General features: G+C 49.4%; 1 protein-coding gene across 9 annotated transcripts in view; it reads left to right on the top strand.

Moving 5' to 3' along the window:
* The window catches only part of PHACTR1 (phosphatase and actin regulator 1), a 553099-nt gene that overhangs the window by 494265 nt on the left and 34467 nt on the right, over positions 1–24367 (top strand). For all 9 annotated transcript variants that reach the window (XM_059399448.1, XM_059399449.1, XM_059399454.1 and 6 more), the window contains 2 exons: positions 13211–13455; positions 15977–16133. In XM_059399448.1, coding sequence (XP_059255431.1) covers positions 13211–13455; positions 15977–16133 — 402 coding nt within the window. The remainder of the gene's footprint in view (positions 1–13210; positions 13456–15976; positions 16134–24367) is intronic.

Raw genomic sequence — 24367 nt, forward strand, 5'->3', positions numbered from 1 at the left:
GGAAGCTGGTAGTCACTCCCCAAGTCTGTAGAAGACCAACCATTGAGAATGAGAGAAATAACACAAGATTGTAATCCGACATACAGAAGAACCCAGGAACCGCTGGAGAGGGTCCTGGAGGTCTTTGAGGCGGCTAGACTAACAGCTGGCTCAGATGTTTCACTTGTGTGTTTCATAAAGGAAAACCAACAGGGGAGATCGTCTGCTCGGGACCTGTCCAACTCAGTAACCTCATGCGAGATAGGTTGAAGTAGGTTGTTAACTCGACTGTGACTGTTTCTGGAAATAGAATATTTCCAGATATTAGTCGTACATCTGTGTTAACAAATCCAGACCAGTGATGGTCAACCAGATGCAGGAAAGTTTCCAAAACCAACTTGAACTCTTTGTAATATTTACTGAATACTGCATGCCAAGTGTTGTGGTAGACCCACAATTAATAACACCACTGGTCTTTCTTAATCATATTATTCCATAATTACGTTTAGACCTTCCAAAGAGCACAGTTCATTTATAATCCTAGTATAAATACATTCCATGGTAACAACTGCTTTTTTTCACGTGGCCTCTAGGGCCATAGGAAATTCTAAAGAATAATTCCTGGTCATGAATTAGATGATTTCCAAGGTTTCTCGTCGCCATAACAATCTAATTATTGGGTTGGCTTGTGCTAAGAACGCTTCTGTCTGCAAATCAGTGTTTGGTGGTGATAAGCCTTGGTGCCTTGGTGGCCTGGCAAGAATGAAACCAAAGACCCAAATGTCATTGGCTTGTGTAGTAGCATCTGTTCAAAGCAGCTCAGGGTTTTGTTCATGTCTGTGAACCCACATACGTACTTAAATGAAACGCGTTTCCACAGAAGGATCCTCTTTCTTGTATCAGTGACCATTTGTCCCTGACCTCTTGAGGCCAGAACGTCAATTTCTTACTTTAGGTCACTTCTTTGATGGTGATGCATGTATTTAGCTCTAAGTGGCTGCAGGTTGATATTGTTTTATAATGTGACTGTTACTTCCAGTGCTGTGATGCGACTTCAGTGCAAGGTGATGTCACCATGAGCAGGACAGATCTTCCCCACTAAGGTGATGAGCAAACTGCTCAGGGGTGGGTTAAAATGAGACTGTACACACCACTAACATCTTTTGAAGTCTTAAGAGGATGAAAAAAGGCAGCATATTTTCAAAAGAAGGAGAATCTGCTCCTGAATTCCTATATGCATCGGTAGAAAACCTGCTCTTGCCCAATGCGTGACTGTTGATTTTTGATCGTCTCAGAACCGTTGTCCAGAAAGATTTTTCAGGCCAAAAATAACCAAAACACTAAAGGAAGCGTTTTTAATAAATTCATGGATAATATCCGTAACGACTGATTTATGATGAATGGTTCCTGCTTAAGCGCACCCCTAGTTAAAACAACAACCATCTTGGGACACCTGGGTGGCTCAGCTGGTTTAGCGACTGCCTTGGGCTCTGTTCATGACCCTGGAGTCCCGGGATCAAGTCCCGCATCGGGCTCCTGCCTCAGCGGGGAGTCTGCTTCTCCCTCTGACTCTCCATGCTCTTGTGCCCTATCTCTTATTCTCTCTCTCTCTCAGATAAATAAAATCTTATATATAAAACTAAAACAAAACAACAACCACCAACATTGACATTTACGGAGCACACTGCACCAGCACTGAGAAAGCCTGTGAGGTGGGCAGCTTGGTTCCTCCATTTAACTGGAGAAGCCCAACCTAGATGTCCAGCGAGTGAGGGGCCCTGCTGGTCTCAAACACAGGTCTCCTTGCCGTGCATCCTGCCTCCTGGCACCACCACCCAGCCAAGCATGATCTAAGCATGGCCGTGCTGGTGCGGAGGGCTGAAGTTCTGGGAGGAAGCCACCACTGCTGGGCTCCTCTATCAGAGCTGGAGAGGGCCGTGGGTCACACTCTGTGTGTCTTACGGTTTTATGTCTCATCCCATTCTCAGACAGGACTTCAGTAACGTGGGTCCCTGGCCTTGGAAAGGGCAGAGGAAGGGTTATGAATGAATTAATTTAAATTCATCACCACTACTGGGAAAAAGAAAATCTCAAAATGCATTCTCGACTCAGGAAGGCTCGGTGCTCTGCTCTATATATAGAAGAGCATAGTTTCCTGCTGACTAGAGTCCAAGAGAAAAACAAAAGCTCTAATGTTGAGTTTCTTATCTTAGAAGGCCATAATAAAATACACAGTGCGTGCCTGCTGGCCTCAAATGAGGCTGATTAACTGTTTTCTTGGATTTCAGTGCTTATTTCTGTCATTCTTCAGCCTCAGGCACTGTAGTTCGTAGCATAATTTCTCACACATTTTTGGTCTCCAAGAAGAAAATTGTTCTCTCTCCCCTCTGAAAACTCTCTTTATAACTCGTGCGCATCCCATCACAAAAGCTGTTCCCCTGGAAGTTTCATTTCATTTTCAGCGTTATATTTGTAGATAATAAAGTTCCTCTGTCCTCTGAGGAAATTAATGTCTTTTTAAAAACTTTAACAAGCAGTGCCTCTGAAATCCGCAGCCAGAAAGCAGTATCTCTTTATTACACGTCTTTCTTTAGAAAGGATGATGAAATGGTGCTCAGGTTTTTTTCAAGAAAGATTAGGATTTAAGATAGTGATTTTTTAATTTTAAAAATTGCCCCGAATTTCCTAAAAGAGTATCAGAGGGGTTTGATAACCTGTAATCCCCCTCCCGTGGTTGAGGCCCAGGGCCCTGCTTGCCTCTGTTACCATGTGACAGAGTGTGATGCTACAAAGCTCTCTTGGAAAGAGACCAACGGCTGTCCTGAACCTGGATTGTGGTAGAGGTTTTGGCATTCATTTCTCTATGAATTATTTTTTTTAAAGATTTTATTTATTTATTTGACAGAGAGAAATCACAAGCAGGCAGAGAGAGAGAGAGAGAGAGGAGGAAGCAGGCTCCCTGCTGAGCAGAGAGCCCGATGCGGGACGCGATCCCAGGACCCTGAGATCATGACCTGAGCCGAAGGCAGTGGCTTAACCCACTGAGCCACCCAGGCGCCCATTTCTCTATGAATTATTAAAAGTAAACTGCCTCACCCTCACTAGTAATAACCATGATAGGTTATAAGATAGTTGCTTAATTTTCAAAGTCGAGGGCTTCCTTAGAAACATGCAACTATTTCAATGGTAGGAATATGGCGGAGGGGAGGGGGTTGGAAATCTGAGGGGCACCTTTGTGCTCTCAATCTGTGTGTCTCCTACTTGGCTTAGTCATGTCTAAAAGGAGAGTTGAATTTTCCAAAGAGAACACTTGCTAAATGTTTTTCTTGATGGAGACAGGACTGAGGGAGCGTATAAAGCTTTTCACATCGATGATATGTCATGGTAAAGAAGAGAGTTTAGAATGTATGCTTTTACAGATTTACGACTGCCCTTTTACTCTCAAGCTTTTCAGAATTTTTCTGTTTTTACTGCGTCTATGCTAAGTGGTAGCCATCCTATTTCAGGTATATTTTTCTTTATTCTTCCCTTTATTTTCCACAAAGGAAATTATCCTTTTTGGTCAGTGAGGACAAAACAGACTCCACATCCTCGTGGGCTTACATTTTAGGGAGAGGAGACCCATGAATGTGTAAAGTGTGGTGAAATGCGGAGGGGGTACGGAGGAAAAATAAGGCAGGGAAATGAGGAGTTGATGGGGAGACTTTTCTGTCCTCCTTAAAATAGGTTATTAATGTGGCCACAGTAAATGCACGCGGTTCCCCCTTTTCAGTGCCAACCCTCCATGATTCACAGTTGGATTTTTCAGCCTACTAAATAGGGTCTCCCCTCTCTCGTACCCTGTTCTGTCTGTGCATCCACTCACCACCAGCCCTGTGCTATGCACGCTAAGACCGTTATACTACCTGAATCTAGAATTCAAACCTGCCTCTCTGTTCCATAATGGCCTCTAGCCTTGGGGCTCTTCAAAGCCAAGTTCATAGCAAAAAAGCAGTTGGGTTCTGTGAGCATCTATTGTCCTTGCTTTGTGCCAATTGATTTCTTAGCACGTCCGTGTACCAGAAAATCCTAGTCATCGAGGCTTCTCTGGGAGAAGGCAGCATGGTTGGTGGAAAGGACACCGGCTCTGCAGTGAGAAGACCCAAAGCTACTTGCCTGCTGTCAGCACAACCACCCTTCCCTCGTGTTCTCAGAAGCATAGCGCCCTCCTCTGTAAAATCAAGATAATAGCAGTACCCTTCCTCACACCGCACATTCTGGTGGAGAGTCCATGAGAAGATAAACATTTTCAAAACACTCTTATAGAACCCTTAAAGGACCCCGTGTGTTAGCTATTGTAGTAGCTTTGAAAGATGCCCACCTCCTTCACCCTGTGCCCTGGAGCTCCTGGTCTATGTAATTAGTAGAATGGAAATACTCCAAAATGGCACAGTGATCCCACGTCTCGTGAATATCATGGAATGCTCATCCCTGTGATATTTGCTGGGAAAATTACATCATCCGGAGCTAGGGAGATGGAGAACAGAATCTCCTCTTTCTCCCTCCCCTGGAGAATAACGCCTTTGGCGTTTAAATCCATTGTAGTACGTCCTATAAGAAGAAATCTTCTAGACTCCATCTCGCCCAACTACCTTACCTTACAAGATTGCCTAACTCTGGGCAGTCTTACTGGAAGTAGCCTGACAGGTTGTGAATGTAGAATTGGAAAATGCAATGACCTTAATTAAGCTCTTGCACCTGTTCCATGCTCCCGCAGTCCTGAGATGGAGGGTACCGTGGGTACCATGGCATCCTTCCTAGCAGAAACCTCTCTGCCTTATCTATTTGGGTTATTTTCTTAGGGGAAAACTCGCGGTTGCGATTTCCAAAACCTTAATTTTCCCCTTCATTAGGCTATTTTCTATACAACAGCAAGACTGCAAAGGTCACAGGGTGGTTATTTTCGTGAATTCAACGGTGGGAAAACACAGGGTGGCCTAGCCTGATTCCAGGGGACGTCAGTTCAAATATTTGACTGACTTTTCCATCCGTTCCAAAAACATGCGCACAAATGGGGCTGGGAGATGAGGAGCATTGATAATCAGCCTCTGTCTGTGACGCTCATGGTCAGTGGGGCGGGGAGGAGGTGCTCAGACTTGTAATCATCACATAATGCGACAGATGCCGTAACAGAGCTGGGAGCCAAGCTGGAAGCACAGGGAAGGGCCTGGTGTCCGTTGGAAAAATCAGAAAAGGCTGCTCGGAAGAACTGGGATCTGAGCCATCCCTGAAGACTGGGGGATGTCCCAGGCCAAACTCTGAGAGGATAGTTCCGAGCCTGAGCGAGGGCAGGAGCAGAGAGAGGAGACAAGAAGTCTCCCAGGGTGTCTGGGAAGCAGCAAGTGGCCCCGTGCAGCTGGAACGCTGGGCATACGGTGAAGAATGGAGACAGACCAGATTGACAGAAATGTGGAGCCATCGTGTGATTTGCCCCCGTGTCCATGCGGGAGGGGCTGGAGATCATCAGGCTGACAGTGAGACCCTTCAAAGGTCTTAACGGGTGGGCGCCTGGATGGCTCAGTGGGTTAAGCCGCTGCCTTCGGCTCAGGTCATGATCTCAGGGTCCTGGGATCGAGTCCCGCATCGGGGGTCTCTGCTCAGCAGGGAGCCTGCTTCCTCCTCTCTCTCTCATTCTCTCTCTCTCTCTGCCTGCCTCTCTGCCTACTTGTGATCTCTCTCTGTCAAATAAATAAATAAATAAATAAAAAGATTTAAAAAAAAAAAAAAAAGGTCTTAACGGGGAGAATGACACGATCAGATCTGTTTGACAGCCGTAGAGAGGGCAGAGAAGGGAAGGTTCTGGAAGAAGAGAGAGTTCAGAGCCATACCAGGGATTCTGCTTCTGCGTGGGCGCAGGTATTGTGACATCAGTAAGAGATGAGGTTCTGCAGTCCCTCCTGCCTGAGTCCAGTCATGTCTGCACCGTTCCAGCTGTGACCTTGGCCATGTGCCTCGCTTTTCCTCTCCGAGACAAGGGAATAAGAGTAGTACCTCTCCAAAAGGGCTGTTGTCGGGCTTTCCTGAACCGATGCATGGCATGGGATGAGCAATTACAATGTAACGTTTGTCCTCTTTGCGTGCGGCAGTGCAGTAAGAGTCAAGGAAGGCTGGGTGAGAGGCTTGGGGTTTACCTGCAGTTTTCATTCCCAGTCAGCTACTGGGGAGAGGAACAGTGAGCTCAAGCCGCAGGCAGCGAGCTCCGTTTGAATTCCAAGCAAACTCAGGGCTTCATCCCCAGGAGTTTTGATGCGAATGATCCAGAATGGATCATATTACATGAGTCAGCTTTTCCTCGGGGAGTGTGACAAGTACTCCGGAAGGCATGGTGACTCAGGCCACCAGAGTGTCATTTTGGAGATCACTGACCCGGGCAGCATGGGGAGGACAGCCAGGGTGCTCAAGAGTGCGCTGGGAGCTCTCGCTTCAGTGGGGAAGCCGCTCGGGGACGGGAGCAGGGGAGCCGAGAATTGACTCCGCAGAAGCCAGACATCAGTGGATCCTCAGATCCCCTGAGAATCCGCCTGAAACATAACAAATCAGGCACTCAGGAGAAAAGATCTGGAAGGTTCCTAATCCAGGGAAAGCTGCAGATTCCCGACAGTCAATGCCAAGGTTGCTTCGGGAGACACTCACATGGTACAACACTGGGGAAGAAGCACGGAGTGAAACTGTCACGGATATTCTAGGCCAGTGTCTCCCAAAGGGGCAGTTTGGCCCCCGCAGGACATTTGGCAATGTCTGGTGATATTTCCGGTCATGGCAGTTGGAGGAGGTACTGCTGGTCTCTGGTGGGGAGAGCCCAGGGATGCTTGCTGAACACCCTGCAAAGCACAGGACAGACCCGCACCAGGAAGAACCATCTAGCCCAGATGTTCATCACGCTGAGGTTGGCAAAACCTGGTCTAGGCCATTATTTAACCAAAATGTGATACATGCAGTTGTCGGTAGTCCACGAGTTCCGTGCAGGAGAACTTTCTATAAAAGTGTTCATCATCGGGGCGCCTGGGTGGCTCAGTGCGTTAAGCCTCTGCCTTCAGCTCAGGTCATGATCTCAGGGTCCTGGGATCGAGCCCCGCATCGGGCTCTCTGCTCAGCAGGGAGCCTGCTTCTCCTCCTCTCTCTCTGCCTGCCTCTCTGCCTACTTGTGACCTCTGTCTGTCGAATAAATAAATAACCTTTAAAAAAAAAAAGTGTTAATTATCGTACTTATTTTTAACAGCAGTTATAAACACATAGAATAATTAATGCAGAAGACCCAGGATGACAGAGATCATGCTTAAGATGAGGCCACAATGGCGTTTGTTCCTTTAAACACTGACTTAAAGATACAAAGCCGAAAATAGCATAAATGAGCTCAGCCATCGCACGCACACACAAAGGTGAGTGTGGGTGTGAGGGCAGTTAGGAAAGATCAGTTTAAGCCAGAGGTCAGAAAACTCGGTTGTTTTTCTGTTGATTATATTCCCTGTGCTGTACCTTCATGCCCGTGACTACTTCATTTCCTAAGTGGAGGCCTGTGTCTCGTTCTTTTTTATGGTCGCACGATATTCCGTTGTATCTACTACATTCTCTTTATCCACTCATCTGTCGGGGGGCACCTGGTTGCTTCCCTGTCTTGTCCGTCGGGGGGCACCTGGTTGCTTCCCTGTCTTGGTTAGTGTAATAATAATGCAATCAACATAGGAGTGCATGTATCTTTTTAAAATAGTGTTTCCATTTTCTTCCTGTAAATACCCAGTAGTGGAATTCCTAGATCGTAAGTAATTCTGTTTTTAATTTTTTGAGGAACCTCCCTCCTGCACCAGCTTGCGTTCCCACCAACTGTGGACAAGGGTTCCATTTTCTCCACATCCTCACCAGCACTTATTATTACTATTTTTGGCCATTTCTTGTCTTTTTTGATGCTAGCCATGCCAACACGTGAGGTAATATTGTGGTTTTGACCTGCATTTCTCTGATGATGAGTGATGTCGAGCATCTTTTCATCTGTCTGTTGACCATCTGGATGTCGTCTTTGGAAAAATGTCTATTTGGGTCCTCTGCCCATATTTTAATTGGATTATTTGGGGTTTTGGTACTGAGTTGTATAAGTTCTTCAAATGTTTTGGATATTAACACCTTATTGGATCGTCCTCTGCATGTATCTTCTCCCATTCAATTGGTTACCTTTTTGTTTGACGGATGGTTTCCTTTGCTGTGCCAAAATCTTTTTATTCTGGTGTAGTCCCAGTAGTTTAATTTTGCTCTTGTTTCTGCTGCCTTAAGAGGCATAGCTAGAAAAATGTTGCAAAGGCCAAAGGGAGTCCTGCCTGTGCACTCTTCTGGGATTTTTACGATATCAGGTCTCACAATTAGGTCTCTAACCCATTTTGAGCTTATGTTTGTGTATGGTGTAAGAAACTGGTCCAGTTCCATTCTTTTGCATGTCGCTGTCCAGTTTTACCAGCAGTGTTTATCAAAGAGATGGTCTTTTCTCCATTGTATATTCTTGCCTCCTTTGTTGTAGATGAACTGACTGCATAAGCATGGGTTTATTTCTGGGCTCCCTGTCCTGTTCTGTGGATCTATGTGTCTGTTTTTGTGCCAATACCCTACAGCCTTATAGTATATCTTGAAATCTGGGATTATGATCCCTCCAGCTTTGTTCTGCTTCCTCAAGATTACCCTGGCTTTTCGGAATCTTCCATGGTTCCATATAAATTTCAGAAAACATTTTCTGAGAGTTGAGATAGTTAGGATTTGAGGCTCCGTTGCAATGCCTCAACTCTGCCACATTGGAGCAAAAGAGACTAAGACAGTCAACGCGACGAGGTCATCAGATGAGTCAACAGAGGAATCGTCCAATGAGTCTGTTCACCATCCCGATGATTACAATGCAATGTCTGAGCCGAATCCTCTAAACTCGGTGCCCAAGGGCAGCCTGATGGTGGCAAGGTCAAACACTGTTACCTACCCTGGTTAGTAAGATTTAAAATACTTATATAAAGTAATAATACTCTCCATGACACATTGCCTCCACCTTGCATGTGTACAGTGAGTGCGGATTGTGACTAATCAAAGTACACAGTCTTACCAGTATCCCAATTCAATTTTTAGGTAGCATATTGAAACAGGATGGGCTCAAGTTCCAGCTCCCTTCTTTACTACCTGTGTCCTCACGAGCCTATTCATTGTCCTCCAAGAGCCTCAATTTCCTGCTTAATAAAATGAGGATAACGACATTCCTCCTGCAGAGTTGTCATAAAGATGAAATGAGATGTTGGATATAGAAGTTTCTAGAACAAAAAAAGAAAAAAGTTTCTAGAACAGCAGACAACACAACCAATAAACGTTCCCTTTTTTCATTCCCTCCATGCCTGCTCTGTCCCAGTTCTTCTGCCTATTTGATAAAGAGGCCCTTTTTGTCATTAAGCCATTGACAAAAGTGCCTGCCAAGTCAGGGGCACCCACAGGACTGCAGGACACACATCACAAGCACCTCCCTGAAAATTAAAAAAAAAAAAAAAAATTCTTAATACTCTGTGAAAATGATTTGCCAGCCCTTTAGAAAAGCACCTAAATCTCAGGGATTCCAGTCCATATTCACTCAGAAAAATAATCAAAGATGATTGAGCGTCTGCTCTGTGTCAGGAACAGTGGTGGGCATCTGCTCTAATGCTACAAACAACAGTAAGACCCGGTCCCTGACCCTCCGGGAGGCTCCGGCTTGGTTGAGGACAGGAGGCAGCAAGCGAACAGATGTTCACAACGTTCACAATGGTGGAGTCTCTGGAGAACACGGGCAGAAGCTTCGCCTGGGACAGAGGATTGACAGATAAATTGAAATCAGCACAGCGAGGGAGGGAGGGAGCACATTCCCAGCTGATGCCTGTAACGCCTTGTTGCCTGGGACCAAGGGGTACGTGGCATGGGGACATTCCATCGCTGGGAAGGGGGCATTGAGCGTGGGTTTAATAATAGGGGTCAGCTTGTGCAGGGGGTTGCGCGTCCTGCTGTGTGGGAACTGTTCCTCGTAGGCCGATGGCTTTTACTTCCCTTCAGCAGTGAGACCTTTCCTGGAGAGCAGATCTGCTAAGTGACAACTCCATTAGAGAAAACCAGCCTTTCCTAAGACTGATACTTGGCGAGGTGTACCCCTTCCTGCCTGCAGCCATGCGGGTGGAGGCCAAATGTAATCAGGCACTACGTTCACGTTCACGTCGATTTAGTTCTTGGCCTTGACTAGTACAGCTCATAAGGCGTTAACGGAATTTCCTATTTGTGTCACTCTCGGAGCACTGGTTCTGTGGACTGGGTGGGTCTTCCGAGTTCTCATGGGCGAAGGAACGAGGTCTGGGTTTTAGCAAGTTGCCCTGACAATGGTGTGAATCGTCCAAGGCTGAGAGTGTCTAGAATCCCCTTGGAAGGTCGCTGCTATCAGTAACAGGACAGGGCCTCATTCATGGGCACACCCACAGGCCCCTCCTGGGCACCAGCCCTGCTGTAAAAGTAGGATTACCCGATTTTGCCCAAGGAGACGGGGCTCAGAGAGGTTAATTACATCATTGGCCCAATGTGAAGATTTGATAGTACGTGGCAAAACGTGCACTCCGATCTGTGTCTTGACCCCTCAGACCGAGGTCCCATAATAACCTTTCCAGCCTGCGCTCAGTTGACTCGTCTCCTTCTCTCGCCGTTGGAGACAAGTCTTGGCTCACCAGTTACCCGATGGGTGGGATTATCTGGGTGTTTGTCCTTCACCCCGCGCCTTCCCTGATGTACAGTTGGCAGCCGGCAAATATTTACGCATCAGACCCTCTTGGCGGATCCACCTGGCTTCCCGGGAAATGCGTTTTTTTGTCCTTGTGGTAAATCAGACCTTCTCTCCCCTGCTGGAGTCGTACTTGAGGCGGATGATATGCTTGGCCCGGCGAGGCCTTCAGGTGTGTCTGTGGAGCCCCCAGCAGGCATTCGCCGATCACCATGACCGGCCCCTGTTCCACAAGGCTGTGGTGGCCTGATGGATGGCTCGCGCCTGGCACCGCATCCAATGGGCCCAACTTACCATGCGTCCTCCTCAAGGCCTCCCTCTGGCCCTGTGTCTGGGAAGGAGGACAAACCACGGCCTCCTGTTTACCCCAGCCTCGCTGTGAGGCTGATTTTTCTTCTTTCTTTGCATACTGTTCCTCCTTTCTCTGTCCTCTTGAGACCGTGTGGAACCTTCTAGCTTAAGGAATTCCTATGCTCTCTCGTGTCTAATTTTGTTTGTTTGTTTCTTTGTTTTGGGGCTCCAAAGAGTCTTCCGGCCACCCAGGAACATCTAGGGCTACGTTCCATGCCTCACTCCTACCTGTCCCATCCCCAGCTCTGTGGCTTGGTTTTGTTAGTTAAACTATCCGGGAGAGGAGAAGACGGGGGGGTGACGCAAGCGTGGGCTGGCCGTGCAGCGAGATTTGTCCCTCTCCCGTGTCTACTTCCCTTCGTTCTCGGTGTAGGAATCTGAGTGCACCTGGAAGGCAGCTTCTGCCTTGCGGAAGAGAGGGCCACCTGATCGGGGGGACGGTAAGTCCCCATCAGCCAGCTGCCCTTTCTGGCACCCCTCGCACGCTCCCCCCCACCTGCCCTCACTGCCCTTGATACGGAATCCGGCGGGAATCTGGACCCGTCCCACGGGTCATGGCTCATAAGATGCTCTGTTTTTGTAACTCTGGGTCGTACTCTTGCTCAGCCGTCGAAGGGTTTTTAAGTTGATTGAGCTCATTGCCTAGAAGCTCAGAGCTCGTAATGTGTTAACTAGATTTTCCATTTGTGTCACCGCAGAGTTATGTGCCAAACACACAGACAAAAACAGCTCTTTGGAAACAATGGGAGGAAGAAAGTTAATTGAATTTAAATTAGACACGGCGATAATTTGAAGTGTAATGAACGTTTCAGAGGAGACTATCATACACTCATATGTCACGAGGAAAAGTTTTCTTTTGGATAAGATAAGGAAAAGTTTTCTTTTGGATAAGATACGCTAATGTAAAACGTATTGATACATAGTGTTGCCTAACCTCCCCGCCCCTCCCTTGTGAATGTCAGACACTCTGGGATGGGAAAATGCAGCGAGTCACCTATGCTTAGAAATTCCTTAAGTGGAAGATATAAGTGCCATTTGCAGTTAGCCTACAGAAGAATTATAAAATTTCAGTGTGTTTCTGGCTCCATTTTCCTTGCTCGACTTCATTTAGAGCCTGTCATAAAAAGAATTCTAAATTGCTAGAGGGGACCTAGGAGAGACTCTGTTTAAAAAAAAATAATAATGATGATAATAATAGTAATGATAATGTTTTCTTTATTTTTGAGACATGTTTCCTAGTTTCCCTATAGTGCATTTATATGGCTTTTAAAATGAGGCAAACCATTTTTAATTAAAATGTATTTTTTTACATCTGATTTGTTTCACCTTAAGAGGTAAAACCAGGAACATCATCATCATTGCCTTCTGGAAAATTAACCTACAAAAAAATCTAGACTGACATGACCTGTGGCAGCTGAGAGTCTGATACAGTCCTTGGGAGAGAAATCCCTCCAACTTCTCCATGACCCCATCCACCACGATGGTCACGCACGTGTCTCCAGCCTTAGGGTCCCCTCTCTGCTCTTTTTCTGCCTCTCCATCCATGACATGTCGAACAGTTTATCCCACCCCAGCCCCACCAGCTCTGCTGTGTAGCTTTGAAAGCCAGAACCTCGGGCATTATCTTTCTTTTTTGGATCTTGAACTCTGCTCTCCAGTGAGTGCTTTTACTCCTCGCATGAAACGTGGGTGGCCAACAAACACTCCTTTGACATTTGGAGATGTTGGTCTTAACCATAAATGTTCCTGGAATTCAAATTCTTTTTTAAAAAATTCTGGTTTTTTTAATTGTGACAAAAGCACCAGAACCCCTCCCCCCCCCCAAAAAAAATTTAGCATCATAACCATTTTCAAGTTGCATTTGAGAGGATTGAGTACGTCCACACGGATGTGTGAACTTTACCCCCCAACGATCCCTCGGGAAGCTCTGCTGCCCTGAAAGGTTTCGCCGTGAGATGGGAAAGGAGGTATCAATTGCCCAGTGGACCCTTTGTCTCCTAGGATGGGGCAGGTGACTTTTAGAAAGATCCTGCTGCGTTTATGAGGCATTGGGCGACATTAACATCCTCTCTCCCGCTCCTCTCCCGACAGCTCCGAGCAGCGGGTCCCCTGTTCCACTTCTTACCACAGCTCCGGTTTGCATTCGGGTGACGGTGTCTCCAAGGCGGGACCTCTGGGCCTTCCGGAGATAAGACAAGTGCCAACTGTTGTGATTGAATGTGATGACAATAAAGAAAATGTGCCTCATGAATCAGACTACGAAGACTCTTCTTGCCTGTACACGAGAGAAGAGGAGGAGGAGGAGGACGAGGACGACGACAGCTCGCTGTACACCAGTGCGTACACCGCGGCGTGTCGCCAAGTGAGGGGGGGTGCTCGGCGGGGAGACCTGCCCCAGCTGCCCCATGCTCTGGCTTCCAGTCTGGGCACAGGTATCCACTGGCCTGGGGTCACAGGGCAGCTCAGCTAGGAAGATGAAAGGGGCCAAGGTCCTCCAGACATCACAGCTCCAAAAATTGCAACGCCGTGTGGCCACGTCTCATCTCTTGGTTGGCTTTTTCTGTCTTTGATTCCCTTCCTGGGGAATCCAACCCCCTTCCTCAAAAAAAAAAAGGGAAGGAGGGACCCTAAAACTCAGTTCCAGTCCGCAGAATTCTCAAAGTACTGACCGTTGTGTTTGCAGCAAATCATTTTTAAACCCACATCCACAACTCTAGAAGGCTTGACTTTAACTTTCTTATTTAAGGACTTTACATGTGTGCAGGCGTGAGGGAAATCATGAAAAAGTAAAGTTCAAAATCTGGTGTAAAAATAATAATCTTTAGTTCAGTGATTACAGACTGATTATTTGGTCAACAATTATTTTTTTTTAAAGATTTTATTTATTTATTTGATAGAGAGAAATCACAAGTAGATGGAGAGGCAGACAGAGAGAGAGAGAGAAGGAAGCAGGCTCCCTGCTGAGCAGAGAGCCCGATGCGGGACTCGACCCCAGGACCCTGAGATCATGACCCGAGCCGAAGGCAGCGGCTTAACCCACTGAGCCACCCAGGTGCCCCAACAATTTTTTTTTTTAAGATTTTATTTATTTAGGGATGCCTGAGTGGCTTGGTTGGGCTGCTGCCTTCAGTTCATGTCATGATCTCAGGGGTCCTGGGATTGAGTCCCGTGTCAGGAATCTGTTTCTTCCCCGGCCTGCCACTCCTCCTGCTTGTGTTCTCTCTCTGTCTCTCTGGCAAATAAATAAATAAAATCTTCTAAAATTTTTTTGTATTTATTTGGAGAGTAAGTGCAAGCAGGGGAGGGGCAGAGGGAGAGAGCGTCTTAAGCAGACTCCATGCAGAGTTCGGAGCCCAAAGTGGGACTCGATCCCACGACCCTGAGATCTGGACCAGAGCAGAAACCAAGAGTCAGACACTTAACTGTCTGAGCCACCGACATGCCCCTATTTGGTTAACTTTTTCATGAATTTACATAATAACCACCTTATGCTGAGTATATACTGTGTGCCTGAGAATGCGCTGTGATTTTATTCTGTTCCGTGCATCTCACAACACCCAGAGATGTGGATGCTGTCGTCCCGTTTCACAGACCAGGGAAGAACGTGGAGAGGAAAGAGACGGGCCCAGAGCCTCACATCTAAGGGGCAGCGCTGGGATTGGACGCCAACTAGGTGTCCTTCCAAGGCCCTTGTTCTAAAACCAGTGGAGGCAGAGAGAAGCCTGGCACTAGAATAAAATCCGAAGGAATCCCTCCCCCGCCACATGCTACTTCCCAATCTCTCCCTCTTGCTTTGCCGGTGCCAGGCTTCAGATCGCTGGCTAAACTGGAGAGCTCGGGAGAGGCCTGGTCAACAAGCAATGAATGAGATGATCAAAATAACGTCCAGGAGAGAGAACCATAGAGGGGCCATCAAAGCCCAAGGGACCCATGACTGGGACCCACACTCAGCCTCCGCTCCCCGTTTCCCACCCGGAGAATTGAACGTTTCCCGGCCTCGGCCTCACTGACATTCAAGCAGAAAATTCTTCCTTGTGGGGGCTGCCCTGTGCATTGCAGGGTGTTCAACAGCCCCCCTGGCCTCTGCCCACTAGATGCCAGGAACACCCCCTCCCCCCACCACACCCCAGTTTTGACAAGCACAAAGTATCCCTAGACTCGCCCAAGGGTTTCTGGGCAGAGGGCAGGAGGTGCAGAATCATCCCTGTTTGAGAACTGCGGATTTCTCCCAGACATCAGGAAGCCCCACTCTCTGTTCAATCCCAGAGTGTTGCTGTTTCCGTGACCTCGCTTCCGCTGCAGCCCCAAACGCACCCCGCTTCGCCCAGCCATCCCTCCCTTCGCACGCCCCCAGCTCCGCTCCAGCTGGCCTCTTGTCTCCCGAGATGGCTGGGCTCGCCTATCCTCTCTGAGCCTTCCCCCGGCAGATGGCCTCCAGCTGCTGCCTGTTTCGGGTGACCCCAGTCCCACGGGTGCCAACCCCTCCTCTTTGAAGCTCCCTATAGCCGCCCCCCCCCCCAAGGCCTGTGGCCACCCTCTGCCTTGTGTTCAGTTGCACTCCACAGCCCGGCCAGCCCTCCTTTGTGATGTTGCCTGCCTGCTGGGGTTCCTGGGGAGCAGAGAGCCCATCAGAGCCTCCCCGTGTGCCCCTCACATGCCCAGGACAGCGCTAGGGATAAAGAACATGCTGGTCGCGGGAGCTCTATCAGTGAATGCTCTGAGTAAGGCCTTCGGCACCCCCAGGAGTAAAGCCCCTGGTGTCTGCCTGCCTGCTTTTCACCTCGGGGCCCACTGCTGGCCACGTGGAGCCCGGGCAGCTGGGGGTCAGCATTAAGGGCTTGTTTCTCCCTCCTGCAGCCTCCCTGGCCATGAAGGTGTGCAGGAAGGACTCCTTAGCCATCAAACTCAGCAACAGGCCCTCCAAGCGGGAGCTCGAAGAAAAGAACATCCTTCCCAGGCAGACGGACGAGGAGAGGCTGGAGCTGAGACAGCAGATCGGCACCAAGCTCACCAGGTAGGACAGCGCGACGGGCCGTCCCGTGGACCCGAGTAGAACTCGCTCTCCATCCCTGGGTTGGTCCCGGTGTCTCCCAAAGAGCTTCCTGCAGGGAATGTCGCTGTAAAACGTTCCGGGTCTCTTCCCACCGTTGCTCTTACAGTCCCTTCCCCTTCACGCAGCCACATCTTGGAAGTTTTCCTTGAATAAAAGCTCTGGGAGAAGCCAAAGGGCAGGTTTCCGGGGAGAATAACCACCTGGAAAAAAGCAGTGGCCAGGATGACCCACATATACACGGGCGTTGTGGTTTGGTGAAGTTCATTGCCGTCAGAGAAGCATGATGTCCGCTGTGCTGTGTGACCGGATGAGGCCTATGGGGATCGTGCCTTGTCAGCACCCTGTGAGCCTTCCTGAGTGGTTGGCTTTATGTGCAGTTAGGACAGACCGGCTTCGGGCATGGTGTCCTATGAACGCATTGGACACCGGATGCATGTGTTTCGAACCTCAGGCACGTGTGGGTGGCATTAGCCAACATTCGCGGAGCACTTACCCTTTGCCTGCCATTCTTCCAAAATTTTACATGTATTAGATCATTTCCTCTTGGAGCCTCCCTGTGAAATGGGCATTCGTGTGCCCATTTCACAGAGGAGGACCCCGGGTGTAGAGCCCTGTAGTGACCGCCTTCCTGCTGCGCCAAATGACTCTGGAGCGCCCCCTCCTGACCAACTGTGTTACGCCCCCTCCCCTCTGGTCTAACCGCGGTCACAAGGAGCCCGTCCTTGGTGCCAGGCACTGTGACAAGGTTTGGAGCTGCTCTCTGCCTCTTTTTAGTGGGACAGCCTCGAGTAAGTCACTTGTTCTCTCTGCCTCTGCTTCCGCATTTGTAAAATGGGAGTTGTAAGGATTCAGAAACATAAGGAAAAGCATTTCAAGCCATCCCCAGTCCATAGTAACCACTCCATTACCCTCCCAGCAACCCCAGGCAGGGGCTTTCATTATCTTCCCAAGTACAGGTGACGAACGTCGTGCCTAGAGAGCTCCCAGAGGTGTAGATGGCGTCCAGCAGCGTCCTGGTGTCCTCCCCTTCCCCCGACTTAGACCCTCACCAAGGGGCCCCTTCTGTCCCTCAGTTAACTTGGTTTTGTCCTGGAGGACGCTGTTTTGATGGTACCAGCCAGTGTAAACGTTCAGCACAAACGGATGATTAGATCTCGTGTTATGCAGACTTTAGAGCCCTAGAACAACGATCTCTACCCTCCTGTTGCACACGCACACACACACACTCATGGGACATGGTGACATGTCCACACTTCAGTGATCCATATCTCTCTTATTACTATGGTGACGGCTACTTAAGCAGCGTCCTGGAGAGCCTGTCCCATTGTTGGGCGGTTAAGCACTCTTCCTTCTATGGGCCAAGTCTGTCCCGCAGCTCTTCCCCGCGGTCCCGTCCTCTTCCTCCAACCAGGACTCAGAGCCGCATCACTATTGCCATGCCTCTCGGAGATAGTGACCCTCCTCTCCCAGGATCAGACCCGATCTCCTTTCTGGGCACGGGCTGGGTGGGTATAGCTTTGGGCTGCTTCTAGAACCTGCCTGCTCAGTTTTAAACCTGACACAAAAAGGGCTGTCTTTTAGGGGGTGAGGGAAAAGAGAAGGAGCCGCTCCTTGACCCCAGCCATCTTCTCCAAGTGCAGCTCCCCGCACCCTTGGTCAGGCTTCTCTCCCCTTCATTCCTGCTTTCCCAGCTTTGCTATAGAACAAGCAGAGCCCCAAGTATGTGAGGGCGAAATGGAAGAATTCTCTGTGGGAAGTGAGCTGAGGGAGTGGGGTCCATGGGGAGAGACGGAAAGACGGGACATGCAGAAAGCAGGCTCGGACTGGCCTCCTGGCTAATCCGTTGTAGAGCTGTTCCACCTGGAGGTAACTGACAAAACAGGCCACTGATGTCCCAGGACAGACTCCTGAAAGGGAGATGGTACCCAGCTTCTCACGCCTGAACCCCCATTCCCATAGTGCCGCCACGACTGGCTGGCAGTGGCGGGGACAAGACCGCAGGTGGGAAGAGATAGACCATGCACGCGCCGGAAGAAACTCTCCACGTTTGAAGCCTCATCTCAACCCTTCCTCTTCTAACAACCTTCAACTCTGCTTGGAAAATTCCAAAAATCTACTGGTTACTGTTCCCAAATCTCTTGCACCCCGGTCATGGCCTGGGGGAGAAGGAGGGGTGTCGGGAGGGCCGTGTTGGGCATATTCAAGGCGTTTGAGCTGGCTTACATCCTTGGTCCGAATTCCCCTTGTCTTTGTTCAGTCTTCCAGCTAGAGAGTTTACTCCCTCAGGGCCAGACCCCAGACGTCTCCAGCCGGACTGTAGAAAGTGGGTCTGAAAGAGAGGATGTCGAAGTGTTTAGCGGGTTGTCCAGATAGTACAGATCTCAGTGAGTCAGATGGGCGGGCCAAGTCCCGGTCTTCAAGTCTTCAAGGTCTTCTTTGAGATAATGCAGCCATTGATCACACCCAAGGAGTTTTCAGGACGATTCTCTTTGGAATGAGAGCCTAGCTCTATGCTCGCAGCCACTCATTATCCTGAAGTCAGGGCCACACGGAGGGGACATGTGAGAAGCAGAAGATGATGGTGCAGGGCTGGTCATGGGGTAGGAAACTTGGGTTCTCGCTCTGGTTCTGCGTGTTCCCGAGCATGCACCAGCCCTGGGCCTTCACTTCCCAACCTGAGGGGATTAGATTAGGTCATCTGATGACCTTGTGCTATTGGTGAGCTTTATTACCAAAAAATAGTAGCTAATAGAATGTAGGAATCTGCGTTAGAGTTTGAGGCTACGGGGCTGTGGCATTCTTTGGCTCTCGGAGGTCGGATAATCGTGCTGGAAATCTTACATGCTTTGAAAAAGCATGCAGCGAAGTCTGCTGTGTTCCAGGAATGACAAGTAAGACACAAAACATAATTTTAGCCTGGCAGTTTTAATAGTATAAAAAAAAGCCAAACAAACAATGCAGCATTCCAAGAATAATCCCAGCTCGGGGGGTGAGAAGCAGAAGTGCCCAGTAAAACAATGTCAAGCATTAAGGCAGAGTTTCTCCATAAGAATGCACACACATGGTGCTTCCAGAAATATGTTCTCATTGATGCCATCAGGCACACTGTCCAAAACCTCAATCAGTGAGTCATCTGGATGTTTTGACAGTAAATAACTGTTTCCGTCAGTTGCCAGATGAGAAATGCCGGCTGCCCTTGAGACATGAACATGGTCACCTGGGTACACATTGCTTTGCGCCTTATGTATACAGACTCAGGGTGGGTGCAGAGAACCAAGGGTGAGCGAGCCCATCCACTGGACGGCGGGGGTTGGGGGAGAAAGGTAACAGAATGTCTATTTTTAAATTTATTCTGTATCATTCTTCTTAAGCTGATTGCCCATGTGTATTACCGCCCACATGGTGTAGGAAAGCAAGGGCCCTAGGAGGTAGCTAAAAGAAAGAGGGTAGGGGAATGGGGGAAGTGGGAGGTGACTGCCTAGATTTTCTTGATGGACTTCTCAAAAAGCGTGCAGCCCACAGATCTAAGGGCCCCTCTCAAGCTAGATGAGGAGGACTTTTCATCTCTGGTGACCTCGGGGCCGTGGAAGTGTACAAGCTCAGGGCAGTCTCTCACTCCCCCATCTCGGGAGTCCCCCCGAGTGCAAGACCCCACTGCTTCCCCTCTGGGTCTCCTCTCCGGGCCCTTCAACCTGAACCCTAGGAGTGGTCAGCCTGATCTGCCCTCTGCCCCTTCTCTACTTTGCAGCCTGGGGCTCGGACCGTCCCAGAAAGTGAAATTGTCTCCAAAGGCTAGAGCACAGGGCGCCTGGGAATGGGACTCTCAGGGACTGACGAGAAGCGTGATGCCCCAAAATAGAGAGCTATCATCTCCCAGACACCCTCTAGGTCAATTGTCCTGTGAGTCACTAGGACTGCTTCTTTGTTTGTTTGAAGATTTTATTTATTTATTTGACAGTGAGAGAGGTCACAAGTAGGCAGAGAAGCAGGCAGGGCGGGGGGGGGGGGGAAGCAGGCTCCCTGCTGAGCAGAGAGCCTGATGCGGGGCTCCATCCCAGGACCCAGGGATCACAACCTGAGCTGAAGGCAGCGACTCAACCCACTGAGCCACCCAGGCGCCCAGGACTGCTTGTTTTAAAGGGAGGAGCTAAGATGCCAGAACATGGCCTGTGCACTTAGGCCTTTCCCTGGGGAGCAGCCAGCTTTCCAGACCTAGCCAGCTCTGCCCTCTCCCACCAAGACCCTCTCCTCCGGGCCCTCCAGTGCCCTCCAGAACGTTCAGATCAGACAGGGGAGCAGAAGCCTGGGAAGGAAAATCAAACGGCAGGCGCCTCGTAGCGCATGAGGGAGCATGTAATCTAGACACACACAGGCGTGAGAACTGAGGCCGTGTGCTTCCCTGACACACTCGTTCCCTGAACACACCTGTTCTCACTTTCACTATCAGCCTCCCCCCCACCCCGCCCCCATCTTCTTTGCAGTCGGGATTGACCAGTCTTCCTCCACACCCTCCGAGCTAGAGAGAGCATGCCCTGACCTGTAATTGGAGAATCTCTGTGGGGAAGCTCTTGGAAGCCTTGCTCGGCTTGGGGAAGGATGTCTTTCCTTGTGATGTCCTCTCTCTGCACCAGACACATCCCGGGGTTCAGTCTACGCGCCCATGATTCGACCCCAACCAATCAAAGGAGGATACTTAATTTAAGCTACTTGGAATTTTGCTTTCCTGGGGCAACCGTAACCACACACCAGAGACTGACCGGCTTAGACCACAGAAGCTGACTGCCTCCCGGTTCTGGCCGCTAGATGACAAGACCAAGGTGTCTGCGGGCTTGGTTCCTTCTGAGGGCCGTGAACGGGCATCTGTGCCATGCCTTTGCTCTAGCTGCTGGGCGTCTGCTGGCATTCCTTGGCTTGTGGACACTTTGCCCCAATCTGCCCTTCATCTGTGCTTCTCCCTGGGAGCGTCAAAGATCCCCCTTTCCATAAGGAGAGTGGTCATATCCATGAGGGCCCCCATATCAGTCTTGTGTGAACTTGCTTATCTCTACAAAGACCCTGTCTCTAGATCAGGTCACAGTCTGAGCTCCTGGGGTTAGGGCTTGGACATACGAGTTTTGGGGAGACATGACTCAGCCCATAGCATCTGGGGAGATGCAAAGTGGGTCGAACTAGGAAAAGGGCCAGAACCTCAAAGGTATGTCGGGGCCAGCCAGATAGTGAACAGAAGTGAGGCAGGCGTTTCTAAGATTGTGAACAGAGAGTGCTGGGAACCGGAGCAGTGTGGGAAGTCCACCCTTATCTACTTATCTAAAGGCACTGGTGCTGTTCCACGTAGGCGCCTGTTGTTTTGCAGACATGAAGGACTAGTTTTTCAGATCCTCTGAAAAAAAATCTGGACTTTTTTTTTTTTTTTTAAGCAAAAGTTCCAAATTTGTAAAACATGGCACAGAGCAAGCAGAATATATTTATGGACTAAATTCAGCCCAAGGACCACATCACAGCCTGGGTGCCTGGTTTTGATCTAAGACCTGGAAGCTATCATTTCGCTTCTGTGGACTGTAGCCCTACATTCTCGGGGGGGGGGGGTGCATGGAGATCTTGGGGAGAGAGCTGAGAAAGGAGTATTACTGGATATTGTAAACATAAATATTGGGGGGGCGCCTGGGTGACTCAGTTAAGTGTCTGCCTTCAGTTAAGATCGTGTGCCACGATCTCAGAGTCCTGGGATGGAACCCCAATGTCCGGCTCTGCACTCAGCAGGCAGCCTGCTTCTCCCTCTACCCCTCCCCTCTGCTTGTGCGTGTGTTCGCTCGTGCTCGCTCTCTTGCAAATGAATAAGTAAAATCTTTAAAAATAAGTAAATAAATAAACGTGAGAGTGCTGCATGTGTCTACCTGTAGCAATTTGGATTAACCTCTTACAGAATCCAAATTCATTTGAATGTAGCTATTTATGTGGATTAATCATTAAAGCAATCTACCACGTTCCTATAAAGGAGCGCATGGTCTCAGGAATTCAGGCAGAGGACTGCAGACGGCCACTTGACTTTGGACTGGGCTGCCCGCGGCTGCTGCTTTTCCTCAGTGTCCGTGAGTCTAGGAATCAGGAGGATCTCAGATTAAAGCACCTGCCGGTCCTTGATAGTTTGAACATACATTTCAGACATGAAAACCAGCGTTAAGTGGCATGTCCAGATCAGAAGTAGGACCCTCCTTGGACAAGTACGAAAATTCTGCCTCTCCCCCTCATCAGGGACGGTTTCTTCCCATCACTTAGCAAGCCGTTGTCTTTGTGGGGGCAGGAGGCAGCGAACCAGATGGGGCCACTGGGAAAACGTCAGTCCTGCCCATCCCCCTGGAACCTGGGATGTGATTCGTGCTTATGCAGAATGTCATAACGTGGTGGAGAGAAAGAGTAGGCTAGATCCGTATTTTATGCTGCCAAGTGCTTCACAACTGAAGTCACCATAAGCAGAATATAAAGTCATATGTACTGAGGATTAGGTCCGGTTCAAGGCAGAAAATTGAAATCCATTTTTTATGATCACGGCACAAGCGATAAAAGACAATAATTCTGGCTTCTAACTGTAGCTTGGGTGCTGCTTATGATTCGGGAAAATCGCTACCCTAAGTCTGATGCACTAGCACCTCCTTCCAAGGTGGCCCACGGCATCTCCTCCCCTCCCCCCACCAAAATCTAAGGACCCATGCTAAGTGGGAGCCAGCATCTCCCCAGGCCAGGTAATTGCTGCTGCTGCTGCTGGAAAAGCACACCCCCAAAAATAAGGATAACACTCAGAGGTCTATAAATTCGGTTCAACTTTGCCTTCGTAGCTCTGGACACGAGCCACTGAGAGTCACCACGCCAACAAGAGAGGGAGGGAAACAGACCTGAGAGCAGTGTAGGAGCTTCCTTGTGGATCTGGCCCTTGCAGCCAGCTCCAGCATGGTCATCCCTTGCATCTTGGCCTTGGCAGCGGCAGTGGTGGTGCTGGCACAGAGCCCAGCCCGGAGGGAACCCGGGAGGGAGCGCATGAGACTGCAGCTTCCCAGCCGGGCTTTGTGGCTGGGCTAGTGGGCTTTCTCTGTGCATTCCAAGACCACCCCTAAAGCAAACTGCAATGGGGTACGAGTCGCCACACTGACACTAAGTGGACGTGGTTCTTTGTGTGGCATTTGCATAGCAAACGCATAGACCCGTCCAGTCGCTCAGATGCTTGACATCTCCCATTAACTCGCAGCACAAAATAGAAAATCCTTTTTAAAAGCCTTTTTAAAAGAAAGGCTGACATCTCGTGAAAGGTGCTGAGTCGGGGCTACAGGACGGTCTGATGGAAAAGGGGCAACCCCATTTCGCATTTTGTTGTTAGTGAAAGCTGTGAAGGCTGTCCTGGGGAGGTTTGACGGAGGCTTCTTGGGCAGAGACGGGGGCATGCAACTTCAAGAGCTCAGGGATGGAGGTTGTGGCCTTGGGGCTTGAGCCACACCCATCATGGGACCCGAGGCCCCTGACCTGTCGCCACGCATTGCAAGGATGCAGGGGCCCCTGCTCTCACCCCCCCCCCCCCCCCCGCCTCCAGCTTTAAGAAATGTGGTGAAGGCAGAGTCGCCCAGACGGAGTTTTGGAGCCCTGACCATGCGCACGGGGTGCACGAGGTGCGCGTGGTGCGCGGGGGAGTGTGCGTGCACGTATGCACGTTCAGGAAGCAAGGCATCGTGGTTTGCAAGCCTTGCGTGGGCTGTCGGGGAACAAAGCCACATCTCGCCAGCTGCCCCAGTGCTGCGGGTGTGTGACCTGCAGCCGTCCCGGCTGCCCGTGTGTTTCTCGGTGATAGAGTAAGCGTGGGGGACAAAAGAGCTGTTTTCTCCTCTGCAAAAACAGAATCTGTGTTTAAAACTTGCGAAGGATTCAAAAAGGAAAAAGGGACCATCGTGGAGGTTGAGGAGTCTTACTTTGTTTTTTGTTCCGAAGATTTTTTTGAACAGCTGCTTATTCCAGCCATGTTTCAAAATCTGGGGCGCTGGGCTGGAGAAGGGGGCCACTGCTTTCCCCTACAGAAGAAGCAGAGAATGAGTCGATCTTCTAAGCTGCTCCGTCTCAGGCTACATTTTAAGTTGTTAAACGCCCTTTTAGTTCTTCAGTGGTTCTTGTCCTGATTGTTAGGGGGGTAATCTGCAAGGATTATTCTTGTTTGT

The sequence above is a fragment of the Mustela nigripes genome, chromosome 5, assembly GCF_022355385.1.
Source record: "Mustela nigripes isolate SB6536 chromosome 5, MUSNIG.SB6536, whole genome shotgun sequence".
Taxonomy (NCBI): Eukaryota; Metazoa; Chordata; class Mammalia; order Carnivora; family Mustelidae; genus Mustela; species Mustela nigripes.